General features: G+C 39.5%; 1 protein-coding gene across 1 annotated transcript; it reads right to left on the minus strand.

Annotated features, from left to right (window-relative positions):
• Positions 1 to 375: 375 nt before the first annotated feature.
• On the minus strand, positions 376 to 21,434 carry LOC107658210 (AF4/FMR2 family member 3-like). Its single transcript, XM_016446671.1, has 18 exons — positions 21,273 to 21,434; positions 14,141 to 14,218; positions 13,621 to 13,654; positions 12,650 to 12,707; positions 12,034 to 12,085; positions 9,379 to 9,416; positions 8,832 to 9,024; positions 4,864 to 6,912; positions 4,621 to 4,730; positions 4,059 to 4,218; positions 3,705 to 3,838; positions 3,529 to 3,592; positions 2,268 to 2,404; positions 1,860 to 1,931; positions 1,653 to 1,746; positions 1,474 to 1,523; positions 1,175 to 1,368; positions 376 to 919 (listed from the first exon to the last, which is right to left on the minus strand). Exons 1-18 carry the CDS (start codon positions 21,339 to 21,341, stop codon positions 798 to 800), a joined length of 3,708 nt encoding a protein of 1,235 aa, XP_016302157.1. The 5' UTR covers positions 21,342 to 21,434; the 3' UTR covers positions 376 to 797.
• Between the last annotated feature and the right edge of the window lie 63 nt (positions 21,435 to 21,497).

The following is a 21,497-nucleotide window of genomic DNA, read 5'->3' on the forward strand; positions in this document are numbered from 1 at the left end:
AATGCCATCAGAAGTCTTGCATAGATCAACATGACTTTATGCTGGCTATTAAAGAACAGCACCAAAACATCTACATGACACATAATGTAAAAAATCTCAGACTTATTGCACAAAGAACATTGTTTTGTTTTTCAGAGAAAAAAAATCACATTCACAGATCTTGAAGAGACTTTGTGCATGCACTGATTTTGACATAAGAAGTTAGGAAAAGCTCTTGTAAAAAAAAAAAAAAACAGTTTTAATGAAGTTAGATGATGCAACCCATCATACAAAAAAAATAATTTTAAACCAGTAAAGAGATTTGTAACGGCAATTTAATTACATACAGAAAATAAAACCCTTTTAAAATTAATTGCTTATATAAAAATGTGGCACATTTTGGAAAAGCAGCATTTGATGAATTAGCCGACAATGGCTCCTTTTCAAAACTTTCAGTAAGCATTTTTTGAAGAAGTGCTAGAATTGAATGACCAAGGTTCTTTTGATTTGACCTGCTTGATTGCGTTAAAGAAAACATGATTATTTCTGACATGGTGTCCTCAGATATCTTGACATTTAATGCTCAGTAAATTGAAGTAACACAGATATGTCCGCTCCTTAATACCCTAAGATGACATGATGCCACATGACTTGTCATGAAACTGACAATTTTCTTCATTACTGTCTGGGCTTAAAAACCCAAAACCCAGACTCCTTGGTCACAGAGTGCAGGTAACTGTAAATTTTTTTGCTAATTTGGCTTCAGAACATTGTTTCCACAATTGATTTGTGAAGTTTGAGAACGTCTGTACATGGTATTATGATAGATTAGCACTGATCCGGATCCACTGCAGCCCTTGCCTGGTGTACTGGACGATATGAGCCATACTGCTATGCAGAGTCAACGGTCCAGTCAGTGTGTTCAGATAGTTGAAAAATTCTGGTGTGGGTGTGAGAGAGAATAATTTATTTGCCACAATAAATAAATAAATAAATACACACTGTGAGAAAGGGTGTTTTTGTCAAAAATAAAATTAAATAAATAAAATTGAATAAATAAGAATAAATATCAAAATGTAACATAATTAAAATAATTGATAAATAGCAAATACATGTTTTTCTAAATTATTAAAATGGCCCATATGAGACTGAAAAAAGCACAGTTTTTTCCAAGCAGAACTGATTCAAAACTCACCCTTATTTTCTTTGGCCAGTGTATCAGCCAACTCCCAGTATTCATAACTATACAGGACACTGTTGGTGATGTTGAGGTGATTTGCTGCCATCTGGTGGATACGATGGGGAATGCTGATAACACTGCTCTGTGAGCTGCCTGTGTGAGACCCCATTATATTGACAGAGCAAATAGAGGCAGCAGGTACAGTTCCCCTGTAAAAGCACAAATACAGATGTACTGACACCCAAACACAACATAAAGGTCTCTCACAGTGGATGTGCAAATTAATTCAAGGCCCAACTATAACTAACTCTTACTTTCCAGCATCGTTCCAAGGAGGGGGGTTGTGAGGTCCTCTTGGAGAACTCTAATCAAAGTAAAAACAGTTACAAGAATGAGTAAATCTTTGAACATGACAACTTTAACAAACTATATTGGCAGGTATTTTTTCAACTGTCCTTTGCATATTGATGTATGATAACTGATAACCGCCTACTTTGAAGTAGTCCAGCAGGACTTTGGAGTATTTTAGAGCGTTGTCCTTTTTAAGTCTGAACATTTGCCAATAAAGAAGAGCAAGACAGCGGAAACTGCAACCCAGAAACAAAATTTGTGTTTTGTCAACAGAATTTAACATGATCAAGATTCAGCAAATCAAAACAAGAATACAGACAGTTGAAGATTTTTGCAGTGTTGTATTTACCATAGTACAGCTAGCTGTTTGTCTTCCTGGCTGGCTCCAGGTCCGGCGTTACTCTTAAGTCTCATAGCATATCTATCCAACACATAGAACATGTCAAATCAGTACAGAACTTCTGACAAACATAGGGCCTTTTCTGGCCAGTTCTGTTTTGGCATCTGTCAAATATCGGTCATTGTGAAAACATCAAATCTATTGACATTGTATTTGCATGTTTTGTGGCCTGTTGTTGATCTTATCACAGCACTTACTCAAACCAACATCTACTCTAGGTAAAATATAGTCCTGTCACAAGGAGTTACCCAGTCATGTGATGTCTGGCCTATGGAAAATGCTGGAGAAACAAATACAGAAAACGAAAAAAAAAGAACAACAGAGAGGGTGAAAGAGAAAAATAAAACTCTTAAACACCTTATGAGCTCCACAGTTTCAGCATACATGGTGTAGGGGGACTTGGACTCCAGCGGCCCCTCTTCCATGGCTTTACCACACTCCATGAAGGACAAAGCAGCATCCACATAATTCACAGCTTTTCCTAACTTATCCACCTGCAAACAGGGATAGAGACAAAAGGAGAAAAGAAAGCAGTCGATGAATTAGTTACAGAGGATACAGACCAAAGATTTTCATCCTTGTTTTGGTCTGTGATTAATTTTTTGGGTTCTATAATCCTTGAGACGCCACTCTCTGTCATACAGCAGTTGAAAAAGCACCTTTTTTCTGTCTTTCTTTTCTTTTTCTTTTTTTTTAAACAAAAGTACATTTTACAGCATAAAAAAAAGATTCCTAAAAATCTCAGGCAACTCCACAAAAAAAAAAAAAAAAAAGCTGCCACTTTTTTTTTAAAGGTACACGTTTGTACCTAAAAGCTACTGCCCCAGTGACAGCTTTTGTCATTTCTATTTTTTGTTTTCCTGAGAATGCATGTGGGGTTGTGACTTCTGACCTCTCTGTAATAGTCTAGTCTAGTGGTAATCAGTGTAGGGGAAAGTTACTTTTAAAAATAATGCATTACAATATTGCATTACTCCCTAAAAAATTAACTAATTACGCTAGTTACTTTTTATGGAAAGTAATGCATTACATTACTTTTGCATTACGTTTTCTCACCTGGGCTTGCTAACAAAAAATTAATTAATAACAACAACACTCTTATTTCAGCAATAAATAATAAAAAATAAAGAAATAAAATAACTAAATTAAAAAAGAAAAAAAAAGAAAAACACGTGACATTTAACTAAAGTCATTTTACTTATATTCGTATGGTTGAATTGGACCATGTGTTATTTAAAAGTTTGCATTTTACTGTTTTTATTAATTTCTAGGAATACTGATTCTGTTTTTGTGCAAGTGAGATGAGTAAATGCATGTTCACATTTAGTCTAGAACTACAATAACCATCATGTTTACACAGCGCACACAACTCCTCTACATCTCACTCACGATTTCTCTCAACATGAGGTCTCAATCAATAAATGGGAAAAAAAGCAACTTGCTTTTCTTATTTGAAAAAGTAACTCAGATATTTTGTTGCAAATTTAAAAGTAATGCATTACTTTCCTAGTTACTTGAAAAAAGTAATCTGATAACGTAACTTGAGTTACTTGTAATGCGTTTCCCCCAACACTGGTGGTAATATTCAATAATGTCAGCGTTCACAATGCTGTTTTACCATTGCATCTGCTCGATGTTTCAACCTCTTGGCCTCATGCATGTAGTACTCAGCATGATGTGAGCTAACATCAAGGGAAGAAAGGAGAGATTAGGTAAGAACTATGGAAAGGTATTTGACATTAAATGCAGCAGCATTGTTAAATGAAACAGAGGCATTAACAGACATTTACTCACACATCACTGATAGGTACGGTTCCTCTGTAGTGGAGCGAAAGGTTTGAGGGAGGAACCAGTGATCCAGAGAGAGACTGTAGATGTCCTGACACCCTGACACACTCCACCTCTACCTTGGGCTGCATCTTCTGGTCCTGTTTCATTAATATATATTACATTAGAACAACTGTTACATTCCTTGAAGTCCAGTAAAGAACCCTCTTCCAATACTGGCCATATAAGATTCTTGGTTTGCTATATGTTTCTTTGAAGACAAGATAAAGAAAGAAAGACAGAAAGAAAGAAAGAAAGAAATAAAGAAAGAAAGAAAGAAAAAAAGACTTTAGTTTTTCATGTGAGCATTATTTTAAGAACCTGTTTTTTCTGTGCTGTCGAATCTTTGTCTTTTTCTGGAGGTATGTGGCACTTCTCTGCATGCTGAGGTTTTACTGAGGGTTTTGAGAGCTCCAGTATGCCAGATGGAGGAGACAATGGGGATACTGGCCTCTTGGAATAAAAGTAATCGTCCTGACATCTGCATACACAGCAATAAAAAGGACATCATCCAACGAGCATGAGCCAGACAGTAAACATCAGATTACGCCAACATGTCCCAGTGGACAAGAATAACAGCAATGAATTGACCTTTCTCATGTTTGTATTTTGTCATAGGGGCGTCCCATGATGTCTTTCAATGTACTAAAGCAGCACTGTAAAACAGCAATAATTTTACAGTGGTAATTACTCATGGATATCCCCTTATTGTATGAATTTGCAATAGCATATATATTCTGAATCGACAAAATTATACATTCAGAGCCAGATAACAGCTTATTTAATATTTCCGAAACTGTATCTGCAAAGAGAAAGCATTGATGCATGATGAAAAAAAAAATTCCTCTTCGCAAACAAATTAAGTGATTAGATCTAAATGTACCCATTTTGCTTGTTGAAGGTTTCCTCAGTCTCATTATGGACTGACACTGGTAGTTTATCTGCACGTGATTGATTTCTCTTATTCTCTCTTTGAGCATCTCCATTTTCAGCCTGATATAGTAAAATACACAAAAAAACGTACATGTATGCATAAACACAAATCTCATATTCAGAAGAACATTAATTTAAGAATAGCAGATTTGTATGCATTAATTAAAAATAAAGATGCTTTTCTCTTCCTCACTTTTCTTTTACTTCTGCCATCTCCAGGCAGTTGGTCCAAGCGGTGCAGGTGTTTCATTGATGTCTTTTCTTTTGCCTTTCCCGATGACAAAGCTGAAGATGAGGACTGTCCCTCGGTAATCTCATCTGCACTAGGGACTCTACCCAGAAGCGAGAGGTCTATCCTCACAACAAGTTTTCTCAGGCCTCGATGTGCGACGTTGGGGGACTTTTCAGATCGGCCGAAAGGCACCAGTGTGTAGAGTTTGTGTCTGCCCCGACCTTGTTTATCTATCTCAGGGGTGCTTATGCTCGACCCGTGGGGTTGAGCACCAGTGCCTGAAGTCTGTTTGTCATGCCTCCTTTTTGACACAGCTTTTTGGTTTGATGTTGAATCTGCAGGGACTTTGGCAACATTCTGGGGTGGACTGGACTCAGAGTCTGATTCGGAGGAAGATGATGAGGAAGATGAGGATGATGAGGACGAGGAAGATGATGGACGAGTGGGCTTGATGACAGGAGTAGGGGAAGGTGGAGAAAGTGGAGGAGAAAGGCTAGTGTCTGTCACATGAGGACCTGAGGAAATGTCCTCATTGCTCCACCTTCTCTTCTTCCTTCTCTGCTCCTCAAGGTTAAGTCCATTGTATTCCTTTTGAGCGTGATGCTGGCTGTTGGTGTGAGGTCTTTGCTTGGGCTGCACTGCCTTCCATTCAACTTCCTGCTCCCTCCTCCTCCTCCGCTTCCTCTCTCTTTCCCTTTCCTCGGTTCTCCTATCTTCCTTGTCTTCCTCTTCCTCAGAACTCCGAACCCAGCGACGCCTTATTACTTGCTCCTGCGCCAGTCTTTGTCTCTGCTCCTTGCTGGTCTGCACCAGGGTTGCTCCCTGGGCCTTACCTCGGTTGCCCACCTCTCGCTCTCTCTCTCTGGGCTTTGTGTCTTTTTGGAAATGCCCGGTTCTGGGCACTGGGGCATCCCCTAATTTGACCTTGGGCTTTGGACTGGAACTCTGTTGGGAAGTCTGTTTAGAGCTGGACTGCTTTGTATCTGGGAAAGATTTAGTCTTCGAGCTGTGACTAGATCGACTGTTGACTTCGCTTTGGGATGAGTCCCTGGACTTTGACGAGGGACCACGGTCGGAACTCTTTAGAGTATTAAAATGAGATGAATGGCCTGATTTGGAGTGTGAACTGTGGATTGACACTCCTGCAGGTTCATTGCTTCTGTGATTGTGTTCAATACTATGGTCAGTTGTAGATGAGTGCCTGGCTTGTGGTTTTGGGCTAACGCTTGGTCTTTGCTTTGACGAATGCTTTGAAATGGGGTTTGAAGGTAAGTTAAACCTTTGCTTGCTTGTGGTTTCAGAGTTTTTGGCTTCAAGCTTGTGTGTGAGATCTTTGTGTGACTTTTCTGTTGAGCTGTGTTCGGAATGATGGGGTTGATGGGGAGGACCAGGTCTGGAGTCTTTGGATCGAGAGTCTCTGGATCTAGAGTCTTTGGGTCTAAACTCCTTTCTCTGGTCGGCACTATGGTCCGGAGGCACCCATGGCCTTACTTTGGGACGATGTGCTGGATTAGAGGTAACGATTGGCCTAGCAATATGCCTGGGACTTTCTTTTTGAGGTGGCTGTACCTGAGGATATGTACCTTGGCTAGGTACTGCGGTGGATAAAAGACTTGGACTGGGGCTTCTGGGAGGGTGTAAAGGTAAAGGGCTGGGACTTCGACTCCCTTGGAGGCTGTCTCCTGGACTTGGGCACACACTTGGCACTGGGCTCGGCACAAGGCTAATTCCTGGACTGGGGCATGGACTGTATTCTGGGCTGGGATGAGGACTGTTTCTGGGGCTGTAGTCAAATTTTGGACTTGGGACCGGACTTTCACATGGACTGTAATCCCGTCTGGACTCAAAGTCTCTGCTCCAGTATCTTCCAGGTGATGGTCCTCGGCCACAGTCAGATTTCACACTCCGTCGCTGTCCTCCACCTGGGTCGTGGTCAGTTGAAGGATTATTTTTTGGGACTTTCTCAAGCCACCTGTCCAGCTGCCACTGTGTGGATGGTGGACTCTCCGTCTGAACAGAGAAAGGACATGAGTTCAAGACAGAGAATGTAACAATGGTAAAACTGGTAAAATAATATTACTCTAAATATGAATTTGATAAAATAATGTGAATTTGATCAAATATAAATCTAGATTGACCTGGATTACAAAACATACTTGACAAGATTATGATTTTCAGTGAACCTGCTCTTGACCATAAACTCTTGACCACTGAGATGACAACAGTATCACCGTAAATATATTCCAGAACCTCTTTAACAAAGAAGTGTGTGGCTGACAATTTAACAAAGTGAACATCACATTTAAAATAACAGTGGTGATGCACAGTCAATCATGGCAGTTATAGGCTAATCGTCGGAATATTAGATAGATCATAACATGAAATGTAAATGAACATCTCAATTCTTTACCATACTGATGTAAAGTAAACACTCTATGTGTGCAGAAGATTGCATTAACCAATATCTGACTCCATGACAATGTATTTACTCAACAATGTGATAGTGAGAAAGCATTGTTGGAAAAAATACAGAAAAATATCAATGAGAAATAATTCGAATAAACAAATAGGAAATATGAGTATTTATGTAAACAGGCCAGTGTGTCAGTGGGAGAGAGAGGAAAAGAAAAGCTGGAGGTGAGAGGGTGACCGAGAGAAAGGGCCAGAAAACTGTGTAGATTCCTTAAACCCTAACAAACCCTCTTTCAATTTCACACTGCTTTAACCATTACAATGCCTCTTCAGTTCACTCACTCCAAACTATTACAAACCAGAAATAAGCTGCATTGAAAATAAATACTGTATGACAACATAATCTCACTTTATAGAGTAATAAAGTAAGCTGTACTCACTATTGACTTTACAAAACATTTGAATTAATGCCACAAAATCAAAGCAAATACTCACTGGATAGCACACTTGAGCTCCAGGGCAGACTACACTTTCCTCTCTCGCCTCCAGTAGCTGACCAGAGCTAATTTAAACTTTTACTCCTCCACTCAAACATTCCCCCTTCCCCTCTCTCTCTTTCCAGCAAAGACACTGCATCTCTTGTGCCCTTTTCCCATTGCCCCTCCCCTCAAACCCCCCTCTACCTGGAACTGTGTGGCGTTTCCAAGCCGTCCTCCTCAGAGACACTACATGACTACACGTAGATGAAAAACACATGGAGTTCCCTCCTCCCTTCTCCACAGGTTCCAAATAGATGGCATGTTCAGTAATAGAGCCAGCTGTGTCACACAGACACATTCATTTATGTGGTGGTGTAGCCCTATGCTACTAGAGCCTTTAATCCCTCCTTCTGATGACAAAAAAAGTAAGACTTGCAAGAGCCCCCAAACGTCATATAAGAACATACCACAGCATAAAATCCTTCAAATGTAGCTGTTTTCAACTCAAGATTATTTTCCTGTGCTGTTTCAAAGGGAAAGCTCACCCAGAAATGAATATTCTGTCATCACGTACTCACCCTCACATCGCTCCAAACCTGTATGACTTTCTTTCTTTTGTGGAACACAAATTAAGATATATTTTGAAAACTGTCTGTGTTTTATTCTACATAATGAAAGTCAGTGAGGTTCAATGTTGTTTTGTAAAATCATACAGGTTTGGAACTACATGAGGGTGAGTAAATGATGACAGAATTTTCATTGTTTTGGGTAACCAATCCCTTTAACTTCTGCTTTTTGTGACGAAATCAATGTTGACGTACTACTTCCTATCTAGTTAGTCATCTGGGGCACCACATGTTGACATGACACCCAGATTCTAAAGTCTCAGCGGCCGCCCCTCGACATTCCTCTCTCCTCCCCCCACCATCCCATTTTACCTCATCTGCTAAAAACAACTACTAGGAAACAGAGAGAGCGAGGCAATGAGAAATAGCATACTGCACAGCAAAAAAAAAAAAAAATGCTACTGATGCATACCTCTGTGCTGCAGATTAGGGTCCGCTGTTGGGTCGGTGTCCCGCACCGGTTGTGCGTCCCTGGGCTCGGGCTGCGTGACCGCTGGCTGCTGCTCTCCCACTCGCTGGAAGGGTCTGATCCTGAAGACCCTGAGCTAGAATGTCTCACTCTTCCGACGTGTGTGTTTGTGCGGTGCTGCTGCTGGCCTGACAAGCTGTCAGTCAGTACATGCAAACAATAAAAGTGCACAGGCACGTCTTAGGCCACACACTCAGATGCATTTACATATATAACAATCTCGACTATCAAGTTCAAAGAAATTCCAAAATCCCAACAAATATGCAGACTAAACACTACGAGTGGTGTGTGTGTGAGTTTGGTGGTTGAACATGTTGAAAGGCCAAAAGAAACAGAGGCTGGTTTATCATCCAGCTGTCACATTCCACATATTCTGACCTCTTCAATATATAATACACACATTCACACATACAGAGACAAACACTGGATAATAATGAGAACTGGTAGTTACAAACATAAAACAGACAAAACATCACAAGCACACACTTACCGGTCATTATCAGCCCAGGAAGTTGTTTGCTCACTTCCCTGTTTAACAGATAATAATAAATAAATAAATAAATAACAAAAATTTTAATAAAAGAGAGCTTTTTAGCTTGGAATCTTCAATTTCATGGTCATTACTGGCATCTTGACCAAAGCAAAAGCTACAGTCCTACAGTAACAGCAGAAAGGTCACGAGTCTGGTGTATTTTATGACTCAGACTGTTATGACTCATAATCCTGGAGTCCTGTGTTGAGATACACGCATGTACAAGGAGCTGGTGTTGTAGGTTAAAGTTAGAGTCAAATATCAAACTTGCTACATTCTCAATTTCAGCAAACTATGTCAAGTTCAGCAGCACAGACATGGAGCAGTGGCATTTTTCCCAACGAGGCAAAAAGGCAGTGCCTCCTAAAAAATTGTATAACATGAGATCATAATTTGTTTTAATAGAACTCCTATTGGAGAGAATGTGAGGGAGGAGCAGCTAGATACTGTACAGTTCACTCATGCAGCCCCACAAATTAGCCTGAATCGGTTCATCTGGTCAAAATAAATGGACTAATTATAAAGTAAACAACTCAACCACTTTCCATTATATGTTTTATGTTATTTTTCAGCAACCCCACAGCGTGATTAAATGAAGGGTCACCTCTTTAAATTATTACAAAGGCAGTGTTTACACAAGAATAGATGATTAATAGTCATTAACTCAATAATATCCAAACAATAGTCACTCATTTAAACAAAAGGGTTGAGAGTCCAAAACAAAAGTCTGGGGTCAGTAAGATAAAAAAAAAAAAAAATTCATACTTTTATTCAGCAGTGATGACATTTACAAAGTTTTTACAAATATTTTTATTCCAAATAAATGCTTTTCCTTTAAACATTATACTCAAAAGATCCTGAAAATGGTATCATGGTTTCCACAAAAATATTAAGCAGCACAACTGCTTCCAACATTGATAACAATAAGAAATGTTTCTTGAGCACCAAATCAACATATTAGAATGATTTCTGTAGGATCATGTGACACTGAATACTGGAGTAATGGCTGCTGAAAATTCAGCTTTGTTATCACAGGAATAAATTACATATTTTTACTATATTCAAATTGCTAAACAGTTATTTTAAAGTGTAATATTATTTCACATTATTACTGTTTTTACTGTATTTTTATCAAATAAATTCAGCCTTGGTAAGCTTAAGAGACGTCTACATTTAATAATTTAGGAGATTTAATTTTAATGTACGGTAATATAAACAAAAAAGGATTACAGTATTCGTATACTTTTAATCCGAAGACAACATAGAGGACTCTGCCTTAGTGTTAATATCACGGACGCAAACTCACCATGGGTGAAAAAGGTGACAAAGACGCACCCCGCTCATATGTATGTATAAATATGTATATATAGTTAATAACTGCAGAAAGAATTATAACTTGGTTAGATTTTTGTTTGCATAAGGAAAATTTGGAGGAACTTCTGATTTGATTTCTGATAGATGGCAGCAGAGGATCACTCAATTAGCTCAGTTGCCATTTCCACTCCCTAATTTTTTTCCCCCAAAAGTCTTGCTTTTGGATTTATTTTAAAATGACTATTATAACAAATTTTTTATACTTTTAATATATTGAAGCATGAAGTATACCAAGTACTATTACATAATAATGCATTAAATAATTTGAAATCTTTTAAGATTTAATTTAAAAACAAAAATTTTTAAACATTGCCTTAAAAAGGACACATCAAAAAGAGTGTTTTAAATTTTATCTTTAACTGTAGAAGCTGCTAAATATATTCAGCCAACACAGACTTGTTGCTACTGTAGTTTTGTTACTCTGAATTTACTCTGCATCACTTAAGTCACAGCTCTCTTTTGACATCGGCTTGTCAAATAGTTCGTTCTGTCCATTGCTACAGTCATCACTGTCAATCAAAGCAATGACTTGCGGAAACATTTAGCGGATTCACTCATGTAATTTTTTTTACACTCGCGTTTGTCATCCCCCACCCCCCCAATTAAAAAAAAAAAACTCACCATATCTACACAAATCGCACAAATGACCCATTCTGAATTCAAAATGGTGAATTTCGCCGAAAGGTGACAAGTTTGCATCCCTGTAATATAGTACTGTCTGCAATGAGAGAGCAATGCAAACACAAATGCCACAGCAGCCAGGTGGCTTTGTGTGTAAATGCATTTTGTGATGAATTAACAAATGTGACCCTGGACCACAAAACCAGTCATAAGGGTCAATTTCTCGAAATTGAGATTTATACATCATCTGAAAGCTGAATTGATAAGCTTTCCATTGATGTATGGTTTGTTAGGACAGGACAATATTTGGCCGAGATACAACTATTTGAATATCTGGAATCTGAGGGTTTCAGATCAAAATACTGAGAAAATCACCTTTAAAGTTGTCCAAATGAAGTTCTTAGCAATGCATATTACTAATCAAAAATTAAGTTTTGATATATTTACGGTAGGAAATTTACAAAATATCTTAATGGAACATGATAAAAGAAAAATCGATAATTTTGACCAATACAATGTTTTTTGGCTATTGCTAAAAATATACCCAAGCGACTTAAGACTGGTTTTAAGATCTGCTTTTTCCGCCCATTCCTTCAACAATCTTAACAGGCGCCCTACCTCGTCCTTGTCATCTTCGTCACTGCTGAGCTTCAGGTCATCAGCGAGCATGCTGGGAGGGCAAAGAAAGAGTCAAACATGAGAGAATGTCACACTCACTTGACAAAGAGACTTATTCGTTCTGCCAATCTGCAGCACATCTGTGTGTGTGTGTATTAAATGTGTGAGTTTGCCTCGAATGGTCTAGCCATATGAAATTGTATCACATTACAAGCTTCAAAGAAAAAGGTCATAAAAACAGCGCTCTAATGTTGAACAGTGATGTTATGTGATGGTAGTGTAGTTCAGAGCTCTACCCTACTGTGTGAACCTGCTCTGTAATTAGATACTAACTCAGTGAAGTTTATGAAGTCAGTGAAGTTAGTATGGTGGTTAGAGATGGTGGAGATATATAACACTGGCCTAACCCTCCATGTGAAGCTGGTTTTAAACAGCAGTTGGTCCAAAGCAGTTAAATTCCAGGAAGCCCAATCTAATTATACACACTAATATGCACAGACGTTCAACACTGAATTCTCTAAAGCCAATTGTTTATGATGTAATAAAGTGAACAGGCAGAAGCAGTTCAGACACCACCTGGTGCTTGGTTACCATGGGTGCTGTGCACCCCACTTACGATTTATGAGGGGCCACGAGTGGACGTGAGGGCATCCCCATAGAGACACCATCCCTCACTGAGAAAACCACAGGGAGAGAAATACATCAGCATTATGGAGCAGAATGTAAAAACACTGCTATATTAGCACAGCTGTGTATACATATGCTGATGTGAACCATGTAGTGATATCTCAAATTAAACAAAGCAGGTAACGACAAGCAAGCTTCTTATTACACACACAATAGGCATGCACAATATATCTGTACCATATCAGGTATTAAATTATGTTTAATAAATATCGGGCAACATTAGATATTTAATTTTACACCACTGTTCAAAAGTTTAGTGTCAGTAAGACTTTTTACAAATGAAATCAATACTTTTATTCAGTAAAGACACATTAAATTGATCTTTATAATGTTACAAAAGTTGTCTACTTCAAATTATTGCTGTTCTTTTTTAACTTTCTATTCATCAAAGAGTCCTGATAAAATGTATCATGGTTTCCACAAAAAAAGCTGCACAACTGTTTTTAACATTGATAATAAGAAATCAGGATATTAGAACGATGTCTGAAGGATCATGGGGCAATGACTGCTGAAAATTCAGCTTTGCCATCACAGAAATAAACATTTTAAATTGTAATAATATTTTGTAATATTTAAGACTGTTAAATGTAATCTTTAGTAAATATCAAAATAAATATCCGTTTTTCATATTGTATATTACAATGTTGTGATGCCTAAATTCACTTGTAACATTTAAAATGATTGATTTTAGTTTTTAGCATTTATTTATTATGTATCAACACAAAATAGCAAATAATTGTATTATCCGTCATTTAACGGTTATTGGCCATAACATGAAAATAACAACTTATCGGTATCAGTCAGAATAAATGTTGGTGCATCCCTAATCCAGACAGAGAAACATATATCTAAGACAGTGCTCCAGACATAAAGTTTGCACATCAAATGTAGCATGTTTACCATGTCTGTGTCGTAAATTGGGCTGTTTTCCCTCCTAAAACAGATAAACAGCATAAACCAAATCAGTCAAATCAACACAAACAGCATCTTGACAAAACATAGAAGGGTGAATTCACTAAACTGTACTAAACATTGTCACACTGTATCTTAGCACCTAACCTTTTACCTTAAGCCCCCGAAATCCAGTTTAACCAGGTGTCATTAAATTCAGGTACATTTTCTGCATTTGAAAAAAAACTCTGGATCATAGTGGTAGAAAGATACTGTACAGTCCCTAGAACTGGCCTGCATTGTGCTTGGGGCATTGCTACCCGATTTGCATAATTTCTGTAGTGACTCTGGTGCTAAAACAACACAGATTTATGAGTGTGTGCAAATAAACAATGCTAGCGTAATACCCAGCAGGGAGAGAGAGGAGGAGAGAGAAAGAGATAAACATACAGAGACAGAGCAGAGGTGGTGCTTTATATTGGTGAATTTATCACACTTGCCTGCAGTCTGTAATAAACCCTGTGCGTACCTTTGAGTATGAGTACAGGAAATGCTGAGTGCCCCCGTCCCCTGGGGGCTGCTGGTAAGGCCAGGACTGGGTCATGTCCTATGGAGAGATGAGAGGACAGAGGCTAAAAGTCAAAATGACTTACAGGTTTGGAAAATGAACTTTTAAAGTCATTATCATAGGCAACTGACAGAAATGTCCTCAGATGTAATGTGTATCTTTAATGGACTCCTGAAATGTATCTATGTCTACTGACGTTTTTCTTTTGGCAATTAGAGGCCATTACATCGGGGGATTTGCAGTGGTTGGGATGGTGTTATTGTGTTTTGAAGCATCAAAATATTACAAGCTCCTTCTTTATGCCATTCTTTAGGAAATTTTAACTTAAAGGAACAGTTCAGCCAAAAATTAATATTATGTCATAATTTACTCAGCCTCTGATCACACCAAATGGTATCATAGATGACCTTCTAATTTTTTTCTAGAATATATCAAATGATCAGAATCAGAAAATACATACATTAAAAACACATACAAGCCATAACAAAAACACACACAAAAAAACTTTAAAACTAATCAACCTATCAACTCATTAGAATTTCAGCAGCAGCTCCTCACCACAATCAGAAACATATATTGCTTTCCATTTAGCTGATGCTTTAAGACATTGCTTTTAACATGGCTGCTGTATTGATTTTGAATTCCAGTGACAACCAAAAAATGTAATTTCCTGCATGTTACTCATAATAGTAGCAGGTTTTGCAGAAGTAATGTCTCATTTAGATCCTGTGTTACTAAAGAGCGACTGTTAATCCACTTAATGACCTAACATACACCAGCAAGAGTTCATGACATTTTGATGAGGAACTTGCAGTATTTGTGGGTTTGTGGAAGTTTATAGCATTTCTTATAATATGTGTGATTAAATGAATTACTTAGTAAAAACTTTATTGTGTAATCTGTGCCTGTGTGTGTGTCACAGAGCAGGAAGCAGTCTGTGAAATGGTCATGAGTTATCAACTCTGATAGTCGTTAGGAAAACAGATGTGCAGTGACTGATTAAGCTAAAATTAAATGCTCATGGACTGACAGTCATTTATCTGAGTGTAAAACATTTAGTCAGAACTGTTTCAAAAAAGTTGCACACACTATTTTTTTTTTCTTTGAAAGGTTTTTTAATAAATTATACATGGCTGACTGCTAATTGAAAATTTCTGCAATGGTACAAATGATTGATTTTGCATGATTCTGCATCCATGCTTCTAAGTTAAACACAACTGCAATTTTGGCCAATGCCAATAAATAATAATAATAAAAAAAGAAAACTGATCACACTTCCATTTTCTGATTTTGGTCATACATAGAGATGGTCATTGGATGAGCCAATGTTGCATGTGTCAGGATGGTGAAGATGCTCAAACAGAAATATTTTGAGACATTGAATCTGTGAGACCAACTTGAACCTGCTGTAAAATTGTTTGGCCTCATGCGGAATTCCTTATGGCGTAGACTCCAATTGAAATGACGTTTGCTCACAAAAATTTGCCAAACAACAGTAAATGTGACCGCATTTTTGTAGCTGTCTGTGCATATTCAGCAGAAGAAAGAAACTCTTACAGGTTTGGAACAACTTGAGGGTAAACTACTAGGTTAAACGCCACCATGTGTTCAACACAGGCTGCTAAAGTCAAACTGCATAACAGTATCATAATATAAACATACATTATACACATCAATCGTTCTTCCTAGCCTGTAGCAATATTTCGAAAACACACTCCTCCCTCCAGAGCATAACTCTTCCCCCTTCCCTCTCATCCACCTGCTTCATTATCTCTCTCACCGCCTTTAGTCACTAAGGACTCATCTCTCTTCACCAACAACAAGGCTTCCCAGGTGAACCTGCAACTGCTTCTCTGTCTCATGCATAGATGTGTACGTCCCTCTCACTCTTCTCTGTCTGCACACTCCTTAGATGCTTTGACATGGCCAGATTTGATCATATAGCAGACTGTTGATTTGGCATTTCTACAATTGAAACAGTACAACAAAACCAATACACCATTTTGAAAAGGCACAGACAGACTCACACACTAATGCTTGCAGAGACATCTGTTGTGCTCTTTCTAAAAATACTTATGACCACAACAGCAGCCCTGGGAAGACGTACACATCTATGCATGTGCTCGTTCACCTACACAAAATTCAGACTGAAGGTAACAGACGGATATGAGAAATGGAGCACTGTATTGTACTTTACTGCGATGATCCCACACATACAGTGCAGCACAATGCACATGGCTGGTGCTTATATCAAAACTTTGATATCGAAGACAGCATTTACATTTTTAAAACCTTCAGCCCATGCAAAACTGGGGCAAAGGGTAACTTGAACACACAAATATTTTGACCTAATAACTGATCATGAGACAAGACCTCAATAAAAAAAACATGCATGTAGTACATCTTCCTTTAGATTTTAAAGTGCTCTCAACAGAAAACTATATTAAACAAAAATACATAAATACACTGCATATAAGCCACATTACATTTTGCTGTGATTTCTTTACCTTAATATGCAGAACAATATTTTACATCTCAATCAGATGTCTGTAAAACCACTGACTAGAACCAAAGATTTGAATCTGCATAAGTATTTCCCTCCAAAAATCACTACCGCTGCATTTCATATCTGTCCATTTAGGGTAAGTGTGTCTGTTCTCAGCAGACTTCACACATGAATTATTGTTCATTTAGATAGCACTTAGATTACTCGTACCTAGAAATGTTAGCAATTCATCTATAGAATAATCCTCTTCCATTCCATTCAATTATTTGATCAAGCAACGTCATAAATATCCCTATAAGAAGGGCTAAACTGCATAATATATTTTGTAAACATACAATTCAGCTACATTAAACTCAACTTCCGTGCCTCCATCCCTTTTTTGTATAGATTATCATACGATCTTCCAATGCTAATTAACAGTGTCAGGGTGAGTGTGTCTTGGAAATGTTTTTGTTTTTTTTTGTAGAGAAGAGACTGGTGTTTTTTTAACCAAAGTGCAGTTATGCATAAGCATGATTCCAAAGACAATTTGTCCCCAGTCTGGATCCGAGCTGCTGGGATCATTTAATTTGAATATGTATTTTGAATGGGAGTCAAACTGGCATTTGCAGTAGAACTGATGTGTTGGGGGAAAAACCCGTAGCTCAAATCAAATGGAGACAAGTAAGGCATAATGTACAACAAGCATGGTGTACCTGAAGGGTTTTACCCAGGGGTTTATTTTGTGGTATTGACTGTCTCACTCTAGATTATCATACTTACTACATGAAATATTAATTAAAATTATGGTTACACTTTATTTTAAGGTGTCCTTGTTACAATGTAAGTACTGAGTACATTAAAATTAACATGGACTTACTATAGGGTTAGGATTTGGGTTTGATTTAGGGTTAGTTTCATGCAATTATGCATAATTTGCTGTTATTACTATAGTCAGTACACTCTCAGATAAAAGGTACTAAAGCTGTCACTGGGGCGGTACCCTTTCAAAACATACTACACTTTAGGTACTAATATGTACGTTTTTTAGAGGTAAATACAGTACAAAGGTGTAACTTTTGAAAAGGTACTGCCCCAGTGACAGATTTTGTACCTTTCTTTCTGAATGTGTACATGTGACATGTGTCAGACTTTTGGACCTGTTTTGCCCCATAGTCCTTCTTGTGTCTTCTTATTTGGTCATGTTTCTGTCCTCGTTTAGTTTGATTATGTTCCATTGTTGTCACCTGTGTTCCCCTGATTGCCCTGTGTTTATAAGTCCTAGTCTGTGCAGTTAGTGTTTGTCGGATCTACCAGTGATGTACGTGTGTCTACCTTCTGTTCCCTATGTTGGATTTACCCCGTGTTGGATTAATAAAGACTCTTTCGATTATCCACGGCTCCGTGTTCCTTCCGGCAGTGTAACGTGACAGAAGCCCCGACCGAATACAGTTACCTCCGTGTTCTCCCCTCCGTTTGTTTTCTTGTTTTTTTCTCTCAGTCTTTTTGTTTCCGTAGTGTTTCCCGTTGTGTCTATGGATTCCTTCCTTTCGCCCCGAATTCCTCCTCCTCCTGCTGGAGCAGGTGCGAGACCAGGTGCGAGAACTGGCGACAATGCCCCCCACAAGGGAGAAAGCCACGGACGGTGTGAGCGCGGAGAGGAGCTGAGGGTGAGCTGAGTATGGAGGGGCGAAAGTGCTAAAATGAAGAGGAGAGGGTTCCAGTCCCCGAATCCAGTCCAGAGTGCCCTCAGCCCACCATCATTACGGTGCGAGCTCCGCGGGTCTGCCATCCTCCAGCGTCGCCATGGCTGGAGAATCCCTCACCTCCAGCCTCCGAGGCCCGGACTCCGCCTCGGCCCGTAGACCCAGCGGCTCCACCTCGGCTCCTATCTACCAGGCTCCTATCTCCCTCGCCTCCACCGTCACCCGTCGATCCACCAGCTCCACCGGGCTCCCTCGTCCCTCCGGCTCTGCCTTGGTCGGGACGTCGACCCGCCATCTCCTCAGGACTCTGCTCCTCCGGCTGCACCTTGTCGCTCCGTCCCACCGGCTCCATTGGGCTCCTTCCTCCCGCCAGCTCCACCTTGGTCCTCAGTCACAACGGCTCCACCGCGGATCTCAAGATCTCTGCCTCCGCCTTGGTCACCAGAGCCCTCGGCTCCACCCTGGCCCCCCGGATCCTCGGCATCCCCCTGACTCGTTGGCTCTCCGCCTCGGGCTCCTCCGCCACCTGCTCCGCCGCTGTTGATCGGCCCCCTGGAGTCGGCGGCCATTCCTCCTCCATGGCTCCTCCCTCCGTCAGCTCCACTGTGGGACGCCACTGGGTCCAGCTGGGCTCCTCCTGCTCCAAGCCCCTCCTGTTTCCTCCCTGGCTCCTCCATCCATTGTCTCCTCCCTGGACTCTGTCTGCTGGCCCCCTCCCAGGTGTCCGTCCTCCTCCTAAACCTCCTCTCAAGCTCCCACCTATGCCTCCCTCTGTTGTTGTTGTTACGGTGCGAGGACGCACCTTCCGGGAGGGGGCGAAATGTCAGACTTTTGGACCTGTTTTGCCCCCGTAGTCCTTCCTGTGTTTCCTTATTTGGTCATGTTCCTGTCCTCGTTTAGTTTGATTATGTTCCATTGTTGTCACCTGTGTTCCCGATTGCCCTGTGTTTATAAGTCCTAGTCTGTGCAGTTAGTGTTTGTCAGATCTACCAGTGATTTACGTGTGTCTACCTCCTGTTTCCTATGTTGGATTTACCCCCTTTGTTGGATTAATAAAGACTCTTTCAATTATCCACGGCTCCGTGTTCTTTCCGGTAGCGTAACGTGACAACATGTAACAAGGACACTGAAAAATAAAGTGTTACCTAAAGTATTGTATTATGCAATTACACACTTTATTGGTTTATAAACAATTTCATAAGCAATTATGTGATTGACCAGTCACAATCAAGCATTCAAGAAAGATGTGTAATAATTAATTATTATTCAGTTTAGTGTACATGTTATGACATTCCAATACAGTTCATGTTAAAGAATTAAATTTAAAGCCTTCTATACTGTATATTTATAGAAAACACCACTGGTATCTATAAGAAAAGAATCTTTGTGTAGTGCTCTGAAAAATATCTGAACAATCAGGTCATTTCCAATCAATATAATACCACCCGTTATAGGCTGAGTGCCATATTTTAGGAATACATGATCAAACCTTAGGAATACATTGCAGCTGAATAAAAGCTGCACACCTGACATCTGCATATATCTGCAGGTGATTTGGGTGCCACAGTGGTTGTCTGCACACATGCACTTGTCTGAACTGAAATATACATAAGTGTCCCCAAATGCTTTCAATGTAGAAGCTGACTCACACACAGCTGTAGGAAATTATGATGTATTTTTTGATGATCCCTTACTTTTTGTTTTATAATAAGCCTTCACAGCACCTGTTTTATTATTGTCAGAATGACTGAGAATGAGTCATTTGTGAAGCCAGTGTGTTTGCATGAGTGCAGCAGTAAATGTGTGTGTGTGTGTGTGTCAGCAAGAGAGGGAAAAATTCCCAAAGTTCAGAAGCTAAACTAGGTGCATTTATAACCTTACTCACTTAGTACCGGTCCTCTTTGAGCCCTCAGCTGATCTTCAATTCGTCTTCTCCCAGTTTTTTTTTTTTATTACTTTTATACCCAAATATGCGTCAGTACATATTATTACAAGCAAACCAGTCAGACAGCGTGCAAAATCCCCTAGATGCCTTCTGGTCTCTGGAGAAGTCCAAACTGAGATAGGCTACTAAAGCGCAGAGATAAACATGATGTAACAGCAGGAGAGGCAGGTGATGATTGTCTTAACAGATTGAAGAAGCCCTCCAGAGTGACAGAAGAGGAAGTCGCTATTTAAAATTTTGAATTTGAATGTACCATCTAATCAAAGCTGCGCGCGCCACACAGCAAAACCGAAAACACCAAGTTGCGCTCAAAGGCACTCACACCGGAAACAGTTCAACTGACAAAACCATAAAGCATCACATCTCATAAGTTCTTTCAGTGTTGACTACAGCGCATGATTCTTCTAAATACAGATTTTTAAACTGTTTTCATTATTCCTCACATATAAAGCAACAATCGGCGTTTTCAAACATTTCGGAGACAAAAGTTAGATTGCAAGTTAGTTAGGACGCCTACCCAAAGTTAAAAAGACTCTCGCGATGAGAAATCGTGTTCGCGTTCGCGGAGATAACCATAGCAACAGTACGCGACTCGTGTACTTTTCGTGAGGATCAGCATCGGACGGAACATTGACAAAATATAAACAGCCTAATGGCCACTTGACCATATATTTGCACATCACAGGTTTATAACAAAAGTTTGTGTTTTGTTTAAAATGTTTAAATATAGTTGACGTTTGACTAAGTATGGGGCACCAGAAAAAGGGTTGCGCTATAGACTGCACCCCTCAATGTTCTGGAGAAATTCATCAGTAATAACAATAGAAAATAATGAAACCAAATCAAATCTAGAGAATAAATAGGATAACACCAAACAAAAATGTTCGTTATCATCATGTTTTTGTCTCTCCTTGAAAAACAATGGAATTAAACGCATTAGGTTTGTATGACACTAACCTGGGATGCGTGCTGAAGCATGAAACAAACACTTGCAAGTTTTCCCTTACTTCCATAAATGGTAGGCATGTTGAGGTCGATTGTTCAGTTGTCCATTTTGGCAGGTACAGAAGCGCAGCACCGCGCGCCGCGTGAGAACGAGCGTCAACAGGTCACGCATCAGAGGCACGGTCGGTGTTTCTGTGGAAGCACGCGATGGGCGGAGGCTGACGGACAGAAGGATCG

Source organism: Sinocyclocheilus anshuiensis, unplaced genomic scaffold (assembly GCF_001515605.1).
Source record: "Sinocyclocheilus anshuiensis isolate Anshui unplaced genomic scaffold, SAMN03320099.WGS_v1.1 scaffold263, whole genome shotgun sequence".
NCBI lineage: Eukaryota > Metazoa > Chordata > Actinopteri > Cypriniformes > Cyprinidae > Sinocyclocheilus > Sinocyclocheilus anshuiensis.

Bases quoted from the DNA above. Each gene is read 5' to 3' on its own strand.
- LOC107658210 (XM_016446671.1), bottom strand. From the start codon at position 21,341: ATGCCTACCATTTATGGAAGTAAGGGAAAACTTGCAAGTGTTTGTTTC. The intron at 4,219-4,620 runs GTACATTTAGAT...CTGTGTATGCAG, and splicing joins ACCTTCAACAAGCAAAATGG to ATGTCAGGACGATTACTTTT. The intron at 3,839-4,058 runs GTTCTTAAAATA...TTAATGAAACAG, and splicing joins CGACAGCACAGAAAAAACAG to GACCAGAAGATGCAGCCCAA.